Here is a 15,918-nt window from a genome sequence, read left to right as displayed (position 1 = left end):
GAGCCCCGCACGGACAGGGACCCGCACGGACAGAGCCCCGCACGGACAGGGCTCTGCACGGACAGGGCTCGGCCCGCCGGGAGCACAGGGAAGCACCCGCAGGGCGCGGGGAAAGCGGCACCGCCAGGCACAGCTCCGGACACATCTCCAGCAAAGTCCAGGCACGGGGACAGCGTTTTTCCAGACGCTCACACAGCCAGTGCCTGCTGCATCTTCGAACTCCTCTGAGCGTGTTCCCTCTCCACCCCAACAGCAGGGATACGCTAACACACACAATACTTTCAGTAATTATTTTTTGAGTGAAAAGATCTAATTTTCCTCTCTTGATCACCATGACAAATGAGTCTCCGAGTAACGTGATTCAATATTACTGTTAACCGTTAGTGTTACTGTAAAATCTTATTATTTTACTTAAAGCAAGATTATAAAAAACAATGTCCATCTCGAAATCCACCCCTGGAATCTAAAGGCCATCTAAATTAACACTTCTGCAGGCTGAAGCTATACTGATAGGACTTAGAAATTTGAGTACTTCCCCATGTAATCTAAACAAAGTTATCAAAATTATATTAAGTAAATACATTTTAAGGAATAGTAAACTTTTGCAAAAATCCTTAGGATATTAAAAGTAGAATTCTGGAAGTAGCAGTAGTGGGCTAGACAAAAACACATCCGAGCCAGAGACCTCCTCTAGATACTCTCCATGGCTTTGAACTCGCTGAGAGCCTGCACAGGGTTCACGTGCTTCTTCTGGGATGCTCTCTTGATTTTAGTCTGGGTTTCATCTTGCTTCTCCCTCTTGACCAGGGGTTTCTTCTCCGGAGCCTTCATCTTCCATGAGACAGCAGGAAGGTTGAGCGAAGCCATGCCCTGGGACTTCTGGTACTTGGTGGATGCCACATAGGAAGCCTTTACGGTCTGCACCACCGCATTCATCAGGTTCTTGGCAGCTTGGATCAGGGACATGGCACTGTCCACCTGCCAAACAGGAGCACACCAGTGTCACACACCCTCAAACCCTCACAAACACGGCATTCCAGGGAACACCACAGTCCTGAGGTGCAAAAGCACTTGAAAACTGATTTATCTGCGTTTTCCTTTGAAACCAGAGGTTCCCAAATTGAGACAGGATTATTCTTTGGACACTCAGTGGTTGTGCCACCAACACAGAGGCACAGTTTGCCCTGCTCCATGCCTTTTCTCTAAGAATGGCAATGGGGACGATTTGTATTCTGCTGTTGGCTTTTGTGACTAAGCTTTAGCAGTAGCTTATTCCCTAATGAAATTAACAAAGTTGTAGTAATATCTTAATCACTGATAATAAATATTTAAATTGCCCTAGAATACCAAGTTGTACTGGGAAGGAAGGAACACAAGGGCATCCTCAGCCAGGCCTGGAGCCCTTTCCCAGCTGATTTACAAGAGCATCAAAATGAGGGGGAAATATGCATTTGTCGAAGCTTCAGAGCACGGCCGGGACAAAGAGCAGAAACCGGAGACAGGTGGAAGAGGGGGGAGGAACACTGTGGTGATCTCAGCTGAGACCCCGTTCTCCAGGGGCCAGTGGGTGGGACCCCTGGCTCGTCAATGCCCAGTGGTCCGGAGCAGAGTCTGGCCTGGGGCAGGGGTTGGTTTGGAGCAGGGTTTGGTCCAGGACAGGGGTTGGTCTGGAGCAGGGGTTCAGCACCTCTGCACAGCTTACACAGAAGCTCAGCTGCCTCTACACACTTAAATCCAAGTGTTACAGACACCTAAGGAAGGTTTTGGGGAAAAGCTTGAAGGCATGGTTCGTCCAGCAGCAAACCTTCCCTCCCACCCAGAAACACCTTTCCACTCAGAAAACCAGACTGTGTTCCGAGCGCTGCAGCAGTGGGTTGGATCCGCACCCTCCAGCAAACCTGTGTCCTCTGCCTTCCTCACCCCAGCCAGCAGCCTGCAAACCACTTCCACTGCATTTGACTGTTCCATGAATTATCATAGCAGGAAGAATCACATTAAATGCCAGGAGAGCAGGAGATACTTTTCTAAATGAGCTGTCAGACTGCTCAGGGTGCAACCTCTGTCTGCCTGGGCTATGGCTGTGCTTTGACAACACTCTGTGGTGTGTGGGCAATGTTAACACTGATCAGAGTTTTACTCTTAGACAAGTGATGTCTCTGGACTGGCAGAGGTCTTCATCTGATTATCCGACAGAAGCTTAACACTCCTGCTGGCAACATCCAGGCCCAGTGGACAGACTCATGGAGAAGGGATAAAACTGGAAGATCAGCCTACAGATGCCAGGCTGTTCATGTAACTAATTTATGGCAGAGAGGATGTAAATCCTGAAGACACTGAGCAACTGCAGTGAAACCCTGGAGTACGTATTACTGCATAATGATACATCTACTTCTTTGACAGCACAATGCCTTCAGCCTCCCAGCTCCCAGGACATCAGGCATGGAAGAGCACAGCAGCACATTCATCACAGATCCTAGCTCAGCTCCGTGGGGTTGGACGCAAGCAGGGGTCTGGCAGCAGCACGAGGGGCAGCACAGTCCTTGATGACTGATGCTTGTGCAAGTGTGTCCATCACCACCTCTGCTCTGGCAGCAGCTGCTGCTAACCTCCCTCAGCTGCTGCTGACTGAAGCTCGTTCCACAGCTCTAGCTGGTTTGTTGGGGAAACCTGTGCTACGAAGTTTATGCACTTGAAATATCAAACAGGATATCACTGGAAAATAGCACTGGCACGGGTTGCCCAGAGAAGCTGTGGCTGCCCCACTCCTGGCAGTAGTTCAAGGCCAGGTTGGAGAGGGCTTGGAGCAACCTGGTCTAGTGGAAGGTGTCACTGCCTGTGGCAGGGGGTGGAATGAAGTGAGCTTTAAGGTTCTTCCAACCCAAACCAGTCTGTGATTCTGTGATATTGAAATGGCAGAAGGTGGTAAGGTTTTTTCCATTTGCTGTTAAGGATTCAGGCAGCAATACTGGACTATCAGCCAATTATATCTCTTCCTGAAACCCACCTCAGTCCTGGCGTGGCTGGGCAAAAGCACGAGTGATCAAGCATGCCTGTCTGGGGCAAGGAAGAGTATGCCAGAAGAAATTAAGATTTTAGCTCTGCTTCTCTCCTCCCAAGTATCTGTCATACAGATTCCTCATGGGAGGAAGCATTTCATGAACTACAGTGAAAAAAATTATTTTAAAAGTAATGGCTAGACTAAGGAAGCAGGCTAGCCTGGGGCAGCCTCCAGCTGTCAGAAACCAGAGCAGCCACTAAAAATCCCTGCACTCTTCAGGGCACAGCTATCCTGAAATATCAACATCTCTGGAGCACTCAGGGACCCCAGCATGTTCCAAGGCTGTGGAGATGTGGGGTAGGTTTAGCTGTGCTGATTAAAGTGATTTAACCTCACTAAGAGTGAAAAGCAGTCTGGAAAAACAGTAGATTACATAGAGGTGAAGTGAATCTGTCTACAAACACTGTTGAGTAAGGAAATGTGAAGTTTGTATTTTCACACCAAGCATTTCTTCTCAGAACAATGACGCAGCAATATAAACTCTGCATACATTAAAATTCTGAATGCTCCAAAATCTCTTGTCTATATTCTATAGTGTTTAACATAAAAGCTCAGCTTGGAATAATTGTTCCTCCTGGAAGAAAAACCTCCTGATCCAGACATGTCATACATACCCCAGAGACAACCAGCTCCCCTCCAAGGTTCTGCACTTCAGCCTTCACTTTGCTGCAGATGTTGAGCTGGTGACAGTACAGTGCGATGCGCTGCAGGTAGGCCAGGAGGTCCTGCTTGCACGCCGAATCAGGGCACTGCAAAACAAAGGGCAAGTTTTACTGTGCCATCACAAAATCTGGAACAGAAACCATGGAGGGAGAAACCAGACAGCTCTGTCCTGCAACAGCAACTGTGCCTCGGAGAACATTCCCCATCCTGCATTTTCAAGAGACTTCTAAATAATACCTGGCCAGCACTAAATGCATCTAAAACTCAGTAGCAATAACCACAGGCCAGAGAACACAGGGCAGCACTGGTCATACTGCTGGGCTCCTTCCAGCTGTGTGGCTGCCCTCCAGCTCCAGAGGGGGAGGAGGACAAGGGCTATCAACCCTCTCCAGAGCAGGTTTGTTAACTATGAAAGGACCTTCCTGCATACTGTGCAGGACACAGCAGCCAAGATCTCAACATGCAATTAGCAGGTGTTACCAATTCCTGCCTCACTTCTCAGTCTTAAGTATTTCAGGTCAGAAATGACAAACCCAACAGTTACTCAGTGATATCCAGTGAACAGATATTTTCCTGACTTTTGCTCCCATTTCTTAGCAATGGGGAAACCAGGTTCCTCAGCAGGCACGGACTAACATTTTTAAGTTGCTTGCTGAAGCACTCATCTGTAAGATAAAGGCAACTTCGTCAGCTTTGCATGAAAGACCCCACAGGAACTGGAGGCTGTCATTTTCCTGGAACAGAAATGAAGGGCCATCCCTGGCCTTGCTGAGCTGAGCAGCCAGATGACAGATGAGCCAGTCTCACACCGGATTTCCAAAACAGAGGGGAGCCCTACTGAGGGGCAGCCACAGTCCAGAACAGGATCTGGAAGCATAAGACAGGTGTCTCTGGGAAGGTTTTTGCTGACCACACCAGTCCTGCAGCCTCTTTAAAAGCAGCAGCAATATGGTGACCAGCACATCTCCACATGGGCCACCTCAGCCCCACGGCACCCACAGCAGTGTGAGGACTAGTGAATAAAGCAACTGGCAAACATCTCTACAAACCCTTTGCCACCAGACTGGTGCTACTTTTGAATACACCTGAGGGCAGGTGTGCCACACTCCTGCCCCCACTCCCAGTGCTAATGGGACACCTACAGCTGCCCACACTCAGTGTGGGCACCAGACAGTTCCTGACTGGGCAACATGCAGGCAGGCTCTGATCTCCAGGCACCTCTGGTAGTGCTGCAAGCAGTGCCCAAGAGACAGACTTCTACCCCAGTCAGGGTATATTCCCACTGGCAGCAGCAGGGATGCAGGGGGTATCATGGTCTTACAGGCCGTGTTCTGCTGCCTGCAGGTGAGGACACCTTGCTGCGAGCATGAGCGTTTCGGCTCAGAGCAGGGAGTGCAGAGCTGGGTGTTCGCTTCACACCTACAGCTTCACATCCATGTGATTTACATCACATTGTGTCACACACACCCTTGCTTAAACCCTGCTCTGAGCCCCAGAGAAGTGCAACTAGTTGTACCCCAGCAAACTCCCATGCTCTTCCTTCCGCTGAAATGGCTACTCTGCCCATCATCATCTCATCTTCCCACCCAGCATCCACAGGTCTCCTGGACAAAACCACTCTCAGACTCACAATTACCCTGACTTTCTTCTCTAAGGCAGGCTGCACTATACCCAGCTGTATTTCAGATCTAGCACTGTATCAGCAGAGCATGAATTCACCTGGCATTACCCATGGACAGGACTGCAGGCAGACCCTGCAGTGATCTCTATCCTTCCAGACCTCTGCACCCCATACAGAGTGATTTAAGAACTCTTCTCCACACATTCCTGTTCACAGCAAAATCACATTTCATCTAGGACCCTGATCCTGTGCAACAGACCATCCAATAATGATCCATAATGCACATGGCATGATTGGAAGATTAATCTTAAATGTGGCACCTATTTATTACTTAATGCTTCATTCAAGCTGAGGTTTGCTGCTTACCAGCCACACAACCTCTCCTCTGCTTTCAGGGCAAGGAGGAAAATCCCCTCCAGGGTGTCAGCAGCAGGGTCTGAGCCCTAATTCTTCCTGCAGACCTTTTCTCTACAGCTATAAGATGAAAGCAGGAACCGATGTTTCCCTGCATAGAGGCACCAAAGGAGATTGCACCAGGGGTGTGCAAACAGGAATCACGAACACATGGAGCATTTGCTTCCCACAACAGTAACTCATCTGCCAAAAAAGACATTTAATTCTGCAGTGAAGGTGAATGTAGCTAACACATACATTTGGCTTTTTCCAGGGCCAGAAAAGTGGTTTTTCTAAGCCAAAGTGGTCTCTGGGCACAGCAGAGATAACCCAGCTGTACTGTATGTGGCACACAGAGCTCACATACACACCACAGGGCACTACAACAGGACTTGTGGCAAGCTGGGACAAACACATCAGGCTGTGTAACAGGCTGTGGAGATCTGCATGGCTCCTTGGGCATGGACCTGGTGTGACTATCAGCCAACAGAAACACCCAGAGTAACTGCAGCTCTCAACATGGGCATGCTGCTTCCATCAGTGAAGTGAAACCCTGCCTAACCAAGCAGCAAAGTTTGCAGGTTAATTTTTTGAAGCTAATCAATATTGGTCGGCAGTACAAGATGTTTTAGAGAAAGTCCACAAATAGCATGGGCCAAAGAGCTAAGGAAAAGCTGAAACCATCATTTTGGAAAACACTCTCCATCTCCCAAACAGCTCATCTAACACAGCAAGTGAGCAGCATGGCAGTGGAGGGGGTTGAGGGTTGACAAATGCACAATCCAGCTTGTCAGAGGGATAGTTAGACAATTCCAGCTAGTTTATGGGTTTATGTAAACCATTTAAGGAAAGACACTCTCAAGGCAAGAGGCTGCTGCATGTTCCTCAATGACTGAGGAAGGCAGGAAAACATCTGTGGGGAAACCAGTGGAATAGGAGTTATCACTGGGTTATGTATATGATCACATCATCAATATGATGTGAGTTGAAAAACCACATCCTCTCTTGTGTGTGCTATTTCTGCAGGCAGAATAGAGGACTCAGTTCAAAGACACACGATGTTTAAACGGAGATGTAACACAAGATAAAAAAGAGCATCCACAAAAGGCACTGTGGGTACCTGTCCTTTCCTAGGTAGGAGCACTCGGACGAAAACCAAAAACCCCAAAAAGGCAGCAATTTCGACACTGATCAAGATAGATTACAATACTGCATTAACCTACAGTAGCCACAGACACAAATGCCCTATGTGCAGAGCTGGCTTGGGAAGATTCCCACAGCATAGCACAGCAGGGAGATGCAGTGTAGATGGAAGCAAACGTGTCAGTGACACCTCCACCTTCCCAAACCCCCCACACTGAGGTACTGCCACAGACTCAGTGGTGGTTGTTGGCAAAAGCTAAGCTGACTGCTCCTAGTAAAATCCAGGATCCATCCTGGACAGAGCAAACACACACCCACATTCACTTTCTATCACCCCAGCAGAGTCTGTGGAGAAGCAGAATCATTGTTTTTTCCCTTTTTGCAAAGGAAAGGGTTGGAGAAGACAGAAGAGCTCTCATGGTGTGTGCTGACGGAGACAAGCACACAGCCCCATTCCCACATGTCTGGTAGGTGAAAGCCAGCAACCACAGAGATGTTTATTCCTCCCATTGCATCTCCAGTTTGGAGAATGAACACTGCTATACCAGAAATTCCCAATCAGTGCCCCTTCCAGCCCTGGGAGCCAGCTGCGCCTGGCAGGAGCTGACAGCAGGCAGTTGGGGGAGTCAGCTCCTGTGGCAGAACAGGCACTGGCAACCTGTGCTGTCGCCAGCCTGTGCCCTGGGTATGTCCCTCCTACACCAGCTCCTGCAGCCAGGGACCAGCCTCTCCAGCAAGAGTCTGCTAGAGCCCTTTACTGGGAAGTGGGGCAACCCCTACATACACCCCCAACTCCTTTCCACTGAATGATCTAAACAGACTTAATCTCCCACTACTATCAAAGAAAAAAAGCAACACAATTTTTCTCTGGCTTTATAGGTTATTTCAACATTGAAACAATAAATAATACAGAGAATCCCTGTCTTGCAGCAAATCATTGTCATTGGTGTAGTGCTTATAACTGCTCTGTTGTGCTGGTTTGAGCTGCAGTAGAGTTAACTTTCTTCATAGAGGCTAGTATGAGGCTATGTTTGGGTTTTGTGCAGAACACAGAGTTGATAATGCAGATATGTTTTTGTTATTGCTGAGCAGAGTTTACACAGAGTCAAGGCCTTTGCTGCTTTCCATACTGCCATGCTGGCAAGGAAGTTGGGGATGCATGGGAGACTGGGAGGAGACACAGCTGGGACAGGTGACCCAAACTGACCAAAGGGATATTCCATACCCTTTGCCATCATGCTCAGTATATAAGGTGGGAGGAAGGAGGAGGAAGGGGGGACATCTGGAGTGATGGTGTTTGTCTTCCCAAGGAACCGTTACACATGATGGGCCCTGCTCTCCTGGAGATGCTGAACACCTCCTGTCTGTGGGAAGCAGTGAATTAATTCCTTGTTTTGCTTTGCTTGTGTGTGCAGCTTTTGCTTTCTCTATTCAACTGTCTTTATCTCAACCCATGAGTTTTTGTAGCTTTTACCCTTCTGATTCGCTCCCCCATCCCGTTGGTGGGGGAGTGAGTGAGGGGCTGTGTGGTTCTTGGCTGCTGCCTGGGGTTAAACCACGACATCTGTATTCCCCCATTCCCAACAAGCAGCCTGCTGCTGGGAGTGAGAGATGCAACAACTTGGGCAAACCTGTGGCTGATGGCGAGACACTTTCTAACAGACGTGAAATACCCTGGAAAACAGCCTTTACAGTTTCAAAGGAAATGTGCTGTAAAACTGCCTGGTGGCAGGAGGAGGAGAGCTCCTGACACACTGACACAAGGGGTCATGATTCACCGGTGTCACGCAGCGCACAGGACACAAAACCCATCCGTTTGCCACAGTGAGGATTAGCACAGGAAGGCATTAGTGCTCTGTGCTGTACTCCTCTGTAACTGTCACACTGCTCCACAGTAACACATTTCTAAAGAGTATGTAAGCACATCTAATGAAATATGCAAGCTGAAAGTATTAGTAGAGTACAGAGTCAGGGAAAAAGCTATATTCTTGTCAAAATGACTAACTGAACAGTACTGCTCATATTTATCTTCGAACATGTGCTTAAACTTTTACATTTTTAAGGACCTTAGTACTACTAAAAGGAGCCATTTAGTTTTCTTTTATATTTTGAAATGGCTTGGTGCAGAAAACCATGCACCAACTTTGCATAAAACATGTGAATTTAGAAAAAAAGCACTGTAAACCTTCAGCCCCCAGATCCCCTGAGATCTGTAACACAAACTGGTCCATGCTTCATTTACCTACAGCAGCAGCACACCTGGTTCTTCCAGGTGCATGGCTGGCAAAATGCTAGGCAAGGACACCCATTAAAAAAACCCTTTTTAACTTTATCTCCCCATTGAACGTTTCTCACTACATCATTAATAAACTAGGGTGTAGACAAGCACTTCTAGAAGCAACATTAAAAGAGAGAGCTGCAATGATTTACTTTCCAAGTGACATGGGTTCAGCTAAAACCTGGCATTACAAATTTCCATCCAGAGAAGGACTAGAAAGCAAGTAACAACTGGACAAAGTGAAGTTAAATCCATGATCTCAGACTTGACCTCCCTGCATTTCAGAGTCTCTCTTGAAGGTGGCATATTATTATTAATGCTGATGTTTCTCTGCAATTTGAGTGTGGGCTTGGCCCAACTCTGTTTCTAAGTGGCTCAGGACAGGCATAAAACCCCCTAGCTGGCCATGCTCATCCAATCCTATGAGAATTCCTTTCAAATCCTTTTGTACATACAGCACAACAACATGCACAACAGCCTGCACAGCCACACTTGCTCCGAGGCTTCATCAGCTCTGACTGGACAGTGAAAACAATACCAGAGAGCTGTGACAACTTCACCACTCTGTCTGTGGGGCATCTGAAAATTAGTAACATTAAGAAGCTGCCTCAAAAGTAACATTGAAGGTTTTGCAACAGGCCAGGTGCAATAGTGAGGGTGCTGCCCGTGCAGTCTTGTCACTGCTTTGGGCACATTCTGAGCATGACGGAAGCGATGTGAATCCAGTCTCAGTCCTGTTCAGTCACAGCAACTGGCCTAGATACTAGGTGACATGAAGCAGTGCTGGCATATGGCTACCTTAAAAATGGCAAGTGTCTGATTTAAGCCAAGGAGCTGCTAGTGTCACTGCTGGGCATACTTAGCTGCCTACATTTCTCAGGGTGGCATGACTGTCCCAACCCTGGCAGTGTTCAAAGCCAAGTTGCCTAAAGCCTTGAGCAACCTGCTCTGGTGGGAGGTGTCCCTGCCCAGGGCAGGGGGTTGGGGCTGGATGATCTCTAAACTCCATTCCTACCCCTTAACGTACGAGAGCAGGTAGAAGGAAAAGGCTAGAATTTTCCAGCAGCCAATCTGGAAAATCAGTTTAAAAGCCCCCAAGCTAAACATATTTTCTTCTGTCCATCATGTCTGCAGCACTAAAAGATCTGCTATTCCTCATTTGTGCTGGAGGCTTATGCAAATGGATTGTGACTTACATGATCAGCAATGGTCCGTCCCAGCTTGTCCATCCTTGACCCAGCCTCTGCGATCTTCTTGGCTGCACTGATCACATCAGATGTATTCTTCAGTGGACCTTTACCTCTGCAAAACAGAACAGACTGTACCTTTTAGCACCAGAGGAACAAAACAGTGAACTGTATGTCCCTTTTCTCGTTCTGTTGCATACAGTGCTGGAAGTGACTCCTCACCCAAACTGCAGGAGTAAGGTTGGACAGGAATAGGCTGATGGAACCATTACAGCACCTTCATTTTCAAGACATATACCCCCCTCCCAGCTCTTCCCCACATTTATCTTACATCTAGGAATAAAAAAAAAAAATTTACTGCTTTAAGCAACATAATGATGATAAGAGATAACATTTTAAAAGACAGATTTGCAGTTTTTATGGAATGGAACATCAAGTTTAAAAAATAGTGTTGTATAATATCTGGTAAATTAATTTCAAAAGGCATAAACCCCCTCTCTTTCTTCTGCAAATAACTGTACTAGGAACTATTTCTGCAGCAGAGCAATATTGAGAAGCCCATAGAATTTAATGTTGTAAAGAACTGAGCAAATATATATATATATATATTCCTTGAGACAAGAATCACCCTTAAGGAAGAAAGAAAGAAAGAAAGACAGGCAATAACTGCTGTATATCTGCAGATCAATTTAAACAGTTATTACTACCCAGTCACGGCACAGTAATGCATCTCCCCAGTTAATTCACAGGCTTGAACAGGGCAACATTTAAAGGAAATTATAAGAAGTAAGACCCTTAAGAGTGCTTGCACCATGTTTCACTGGAAGCCCAGCAGCCCACACAGTTCCGAGTGTGCACAAACTAAAAAGCCTCACCTGGTGAAGTCTGTCATTTCCATCATAATCATACACATCTGTTTGGCCAGGACAATGATGTCATTGCCACTGTCATCCCATTTTGATACTTCAGCATCCAATTTACTCTTTTCTTCCTGGAAGCTTGCGACTTGCTCAGCAATCTTGGCTTTCTGCTCTTGAGGGAGTTGAGCCATGATAGCCTGAAAGAGAGAGTTTTCTCACATTGCCTCCTGCTGCCACTTGTAGAAGGCTTTTTGGAACATTTCACTAATAACCAATTTCAGTCATGTAGATGTGGGATAAAACTTTAATGGCAATCCTCTACCTAGAGGCTTTACAGAGCTATTTCCTTCCATTCTGCATCAAAGTTTATGCTCTTTCTTAAGAAAGTGTGCCCAGAAAGACAAATCGACACCTAAAATATAGACATTTGAATGATAAAACTGTTAAGACTCCTAGCAAATTTGCCATCTATTACCATTCCTCAAACAAAATGTGCATGTCTTATATAGAAAATTTTAATGTTTTAAAATTAAGTTCCACTTGGGTATTGAGGATAATAAGAAATATTACCAGCCTCTTCTCTGCAAAAATCTATCTGTACTTCTTGAAACTTGTATACTGAGGAAGGAGTAAGTGAAAATAAAGAGTATGTGCTTACTACTGAATAAAATCTCTTAGACTGGGTTTACAGGCTGTATGAGACTCCATGCCTTCATAAATACCAAGAGCACTCACACCTCCTGGAGCAGGCAAAGAGGAGTCTTGGGTACAAAAAGGCGTCTTGCAGCAGCTGGGCTAGAAGGGCAATGAGCAATGCTTACATTTCAATAAAAGGAGGAGAGGGTACAGGCATGGAGAGTGCTTGTACAAGGAAGGAGAGCATAAAAAATACTCTCAGTTACTATAATTCCAAAGCCAATGTGGCAGAAGTTTGATAAATAAGGTCTGGCTACATCTTGCCTGGCCAGAAGAGCATCCACAAAAATCTGCTGCAGCACTTTCCCAAGAGTGTAAATTGCTATCAATCCAGAAGGGACATGTCAAATAAACCCAACAGGCAAAGTCTGGTTTTCCTTCAATGTACTGATTTTAGGTTTTCACCTATAAATGATTACATATTGCCTATCAACGCTTTCATTTTTAACAGTCACAGGAAATGCAGAGTTGAAATGATTTCATTTTTGAGCTCTTCTCAACATTGTCTTGCTAAATGCTCAGTGGCCAAACACACACCAGCACGTGTGTGAGAAGACATTTTGTAAAAATTTCTTGCCCAGAAAGTTAGTACTTGTCTGTTGAAGATAACATTAATCCACTGAGGTGATCTGCCCCATATCTCCCTGCAGAAGCTCACCTGAATAAATGGCAGTGCCTACAATGTCTGTGGTATTTCAACGTTGGTACTAAAAGGATTTTGACCTTTCAGAACATCAAAACCAAAACACAGATGTTTCTCACACCCATTAGACCAATGCATGCTGCATTTCACTTCACCTCCTTTTCAGAAGAATACTGGAAACAGAGAATGCCAGTTTGCTGATCCAACTCCACCCCCAAAAAATTTAACGTGGATTTTCAAAGCAAGTTGAACTGCTTCTTGAGGGCAGGTCACAGTTTTGTAATTCTCACATTTCTCCCTTACCCTTGCACTCTGTCCAGCAATGAGCTGATCGTCTTCGGTCTGGATACTGGTTCTGCTGCGGACATCAAAATCCTCAGTCTCAAAGTCAGAATCATCCAACTCTTCAGGAGTCTGAGAAAAAATTCAATCATAGTCAAACAACAGATTTCATGGCTCTGAAAATCCACATGATTTTCAAGCACAGAGAATGGAAGTCACTGAAAGTAAAAATTATCCACTGTTTTCAACAAAAAGGTAAATACAGGGACTGTATCCAGGCCGTGAACATGTGTGATTATATATGCTTCAGTGCTCATGTTAAACACCACAGGGATGCCCAAAATTACACAGCAGTAACTAAACATCTGAGATTTGCCAGGACACTAATGCACTCAGCATTTGAAAGACAGAAAAAAAGTTTTTGCAAAATAACAGCATTTTTGCAACTCGATTAAATGTAAAAGCTTCACTTGAGATTCCGAAGCTGGAATTACCCACAACTTTAAGGGCTGGTTCAGATCCACAGACGGCATCTTAAGCACAATTATGAATCAAAGCATCGACTAAATTAACAACAGATAAAATATCTCAAAAATTTATTCTTATCCCCCAGGAGAAGCTGAAAAATTGTAGCTAGTAGGGCCAGCTTTAATGCTGTAGGCTAAACACATCTGACCTAGTTCCTACTTGCCTAAGATTTATTTTTGCTACTGCCAGTCTGTAAGCTGGCAATTCTGCAGAACTGGATCAACAAAGAACTTCACTGATAAATGCAATAAACTGTGATTAACAGATAAGATGCAAATAAAGTTCCTGTTCTTTAGATTTCTTTCCTAGGATTTGAATTCCACGACATGGTTTCCAATACAGACATCTTGAGATACAGTTAAAATAGAGATGGATATGCAAAATAGGTGCCATAAAGCAAAGGTGAGTGTACTGACAATAAAGACCCAGGGCATTCCAGGTACCATCTCCTCTCCCAGCCTCGGAACAGGGTAAACCCACAAAATCAGCAGAGAAGTAGCAGCTCAGGGTATCCATATTTTAAAAAAATATAAAAAAACATAAAGAAAACAGTTCTGCTGTATGTTTACAGACTATTTGTGATTCTCAAGTCCCCTCCTCTACCCATCCACCCCACAACGCAGGGATACAGAGCATAATTCTCCTGTCATCCTGCCACCAAGGGCAGAGACTCCTCTGGAGGATGAGTGGCTGCCTGGGGAACAGGGAGGGAAGGGCTTCTCTTCAATAAATACCCATAGAGTGAGACTGTAGTTTTGAAAACACACTGCAAAAACAGAAAAATGAGTTGTTTGATTGACTTTTCCTTCTGGTCCCTGTAAAGACTAACTGCCACTGCACAAAGCTCAAGTGGAACAGTTTGTGGGTCCTGCTGAGCTCAGCTGCATCCCCCCGTGAGCAGGGTTACACCAAGCCCTAGAGAAGTGGTGGCTGGCATCTCCATTTGGATGGCTCTTTTATCCTAAAATAAGCCATTTGGACACAAATGCTAACATTTTAAGTTTTGTTTTATAGGTCACTGCTGTGTCACCAGGGAGCTGCCATTAGCTGCTGGCAGCTGCAATAAAGCCGTGGCACCCTGACACCAGAGCGGCGACGCAAGGCGAAACGTCAGGATTCCTGGCACCGCCGTCTCAGCCAATTACTGCCGATGTGGAACTGGCAGCCATGCCTCCATGTCCTGAATAACAAGGACTGCAGCAGGGGGTGAATCAAATTGGTTTGTCTGCATAGCAGGAAGACACTGATATCTTCATCTAACATTGGTTGTCTATAAATCCCAAGCTTGAGTTTGAAAAGAAGTCTATAGAGAGCACATAAGTCGTTGTCAGCTTTTCTTCTGGTTTTTCATCTAATCCTTTGCTTCAAGCAGCAAACATGGAAGACACTGTTGCAATGGTTACTGTAATCACATATATTCTGGGGCTGAACAGCCTTAATTTACTTATCACCAAACTGCATCTGCCATGGTTACCACTCTGAAAGATGAAAGCAGTTTCTCAGAGTCAGAGGAGTACAAGGAAAATAAGTAAAAAAGGAATAAAACCCCTACATTTGCTTTAGCTGCATCTGGCTCCTGCCCATTTTTGCCCCGCTAAGATTCAAGAAACAGGCCCATAGGTCAGCCTCAACCAGAACTCTCCTGCACCCTTCAACCAACTGCAGGAGCTCTTCTGCATCTTTCCCACGCGCCTCCCACCGATCAAATGCAGCCTGACCTACCAGAAATTGGGGTTTCCAAGTCACACTCATTGCACCTGAAACATGTAACCTCTGTGAGCCTCTGTGAGCTGCCCCTGCTTACCCATGTTAGCCAATTAACAAATTACAAGCTCTAGGAACTACAGACCGAACTCCTCTCAACTTGCTTTTGACTAACTAGCATTAATTCTCAAAATCTGCTTAATGAACAGACATTAGATTTTAATTCTAAGCTCTCAAACCATCAACAAGCTTCTATAGTTCTGAATTCATTTGCTGTTGTTAACTCAAAGGTCACCGATCTTAGCACATTAATGAGCAAGGCATTAACATAAGATTACAAAATGCGTGAAGAGTATTTAGCATCACAACTCAGACTATCATCGATGCCCAGATCTGTTTAATGAATCTGAATCAAAACCTACTGTTCAAGTGCTCCACAGAGTGATCAGCAGTTTTTAAGACTCAGAGTGTTAATATGAGCTAAACGCAAATCTTATGCTGTCTGCTCTCAATTGCACTGATGGCCATCAGTTCAATAAGGGCAGAGGAACGCGAGCAGAAAAACGCGAAGCTGTTGAAGTAAGTCATGCTCACCCGGATCATCAGCACAGCTTTCCTGATGTCCCGGATGCCGTCATACACCAACCGTGAAGCATCGATGAATTCGTTCTCATCCATTGGCTGAGCAGGGTCTGAGCTCAGAGCTTCCACAGCAGCTTCCACTTGCTCCGTAAACCGCGGCATAACTGAACCAGAACACAAAATAAATCAGTCCCCACAACTCTGCCACTTTCTGCTACACACTGCTGTAACAGGCACGTGTGTCCTTTGCTGGTACCTACCTCAGGGAGCTGTGAGGTGT

At 45.7% G+C, this 15,918-nt stretch overlaps 1 protein-coding gene across 3 annotated transcripts in view; it reads right to left on the bottom strand.

The window, feature by feature from the left end:
* Positions 1 to 399: 399 nt before the first annotated feature.
* CTNNA1 (catenin (cadherin-associated protein), alpha 1, 102kDa) overlaps positions 400 to 15,918 on the bottom strand; it is a 102,503-nt gene continuing 86,984 nt past the window's right edge. For 2 of the 3 annotated variants that reach the window (XM_009080773.1, XM_009080783.1), the window contains 6 exons: positions 15,651 to 15,802; positions 12,846 to 12,956; positions 11,219 to 11,400; positions 10,353 to 10,458; positions 3,673 to 3,807; positions 400 to 978 (listed from right to left, as the gene is read on the bottom strand). In XM_009080773.1, the coding sequence (XP_009079021.1) occupies positions 691 to 978; positions 3,673 to 3,807; positions 10,353 to 10,458; positions 11,219 to 11,400; positions 12,846 to 12,956; positions 15,651 to 15,802 (974 nt within the window). In that variant the 3' untranslated portion in view covers positions 400 to 690. The remainder of the gene's footprint in view (positions 979 to 3,672; positions 3,808 to 10,352; positions 10,459 to 11,218; positions 11,401 to 12,845; positions 12,957 to 15,650; positions 15,803 to 15,918) is intronic. The other variant, XM_009080791.1, reaches the window with a different exon arrangement.

This window comes from Acanthisitta chloris, unplaced genomic scaffold (genome assembly GCF_000695815.1).
Source record: "Acanthisitta chloris isolate BGI_N310 unplaced genomic scaffold, ASM69581v1 scaffold11230, whole genome shotgun sequence".
Taxonomy (NCBI): Eukaryota; Metazoa; Chordata; class Aves; order Passeriformes; family Acanthisittidae; genus Acanthisitta; species Acanthisitta chloris.
This window is presented reverse-complemented; position numbering and strand designations above follow the sequence as displayed.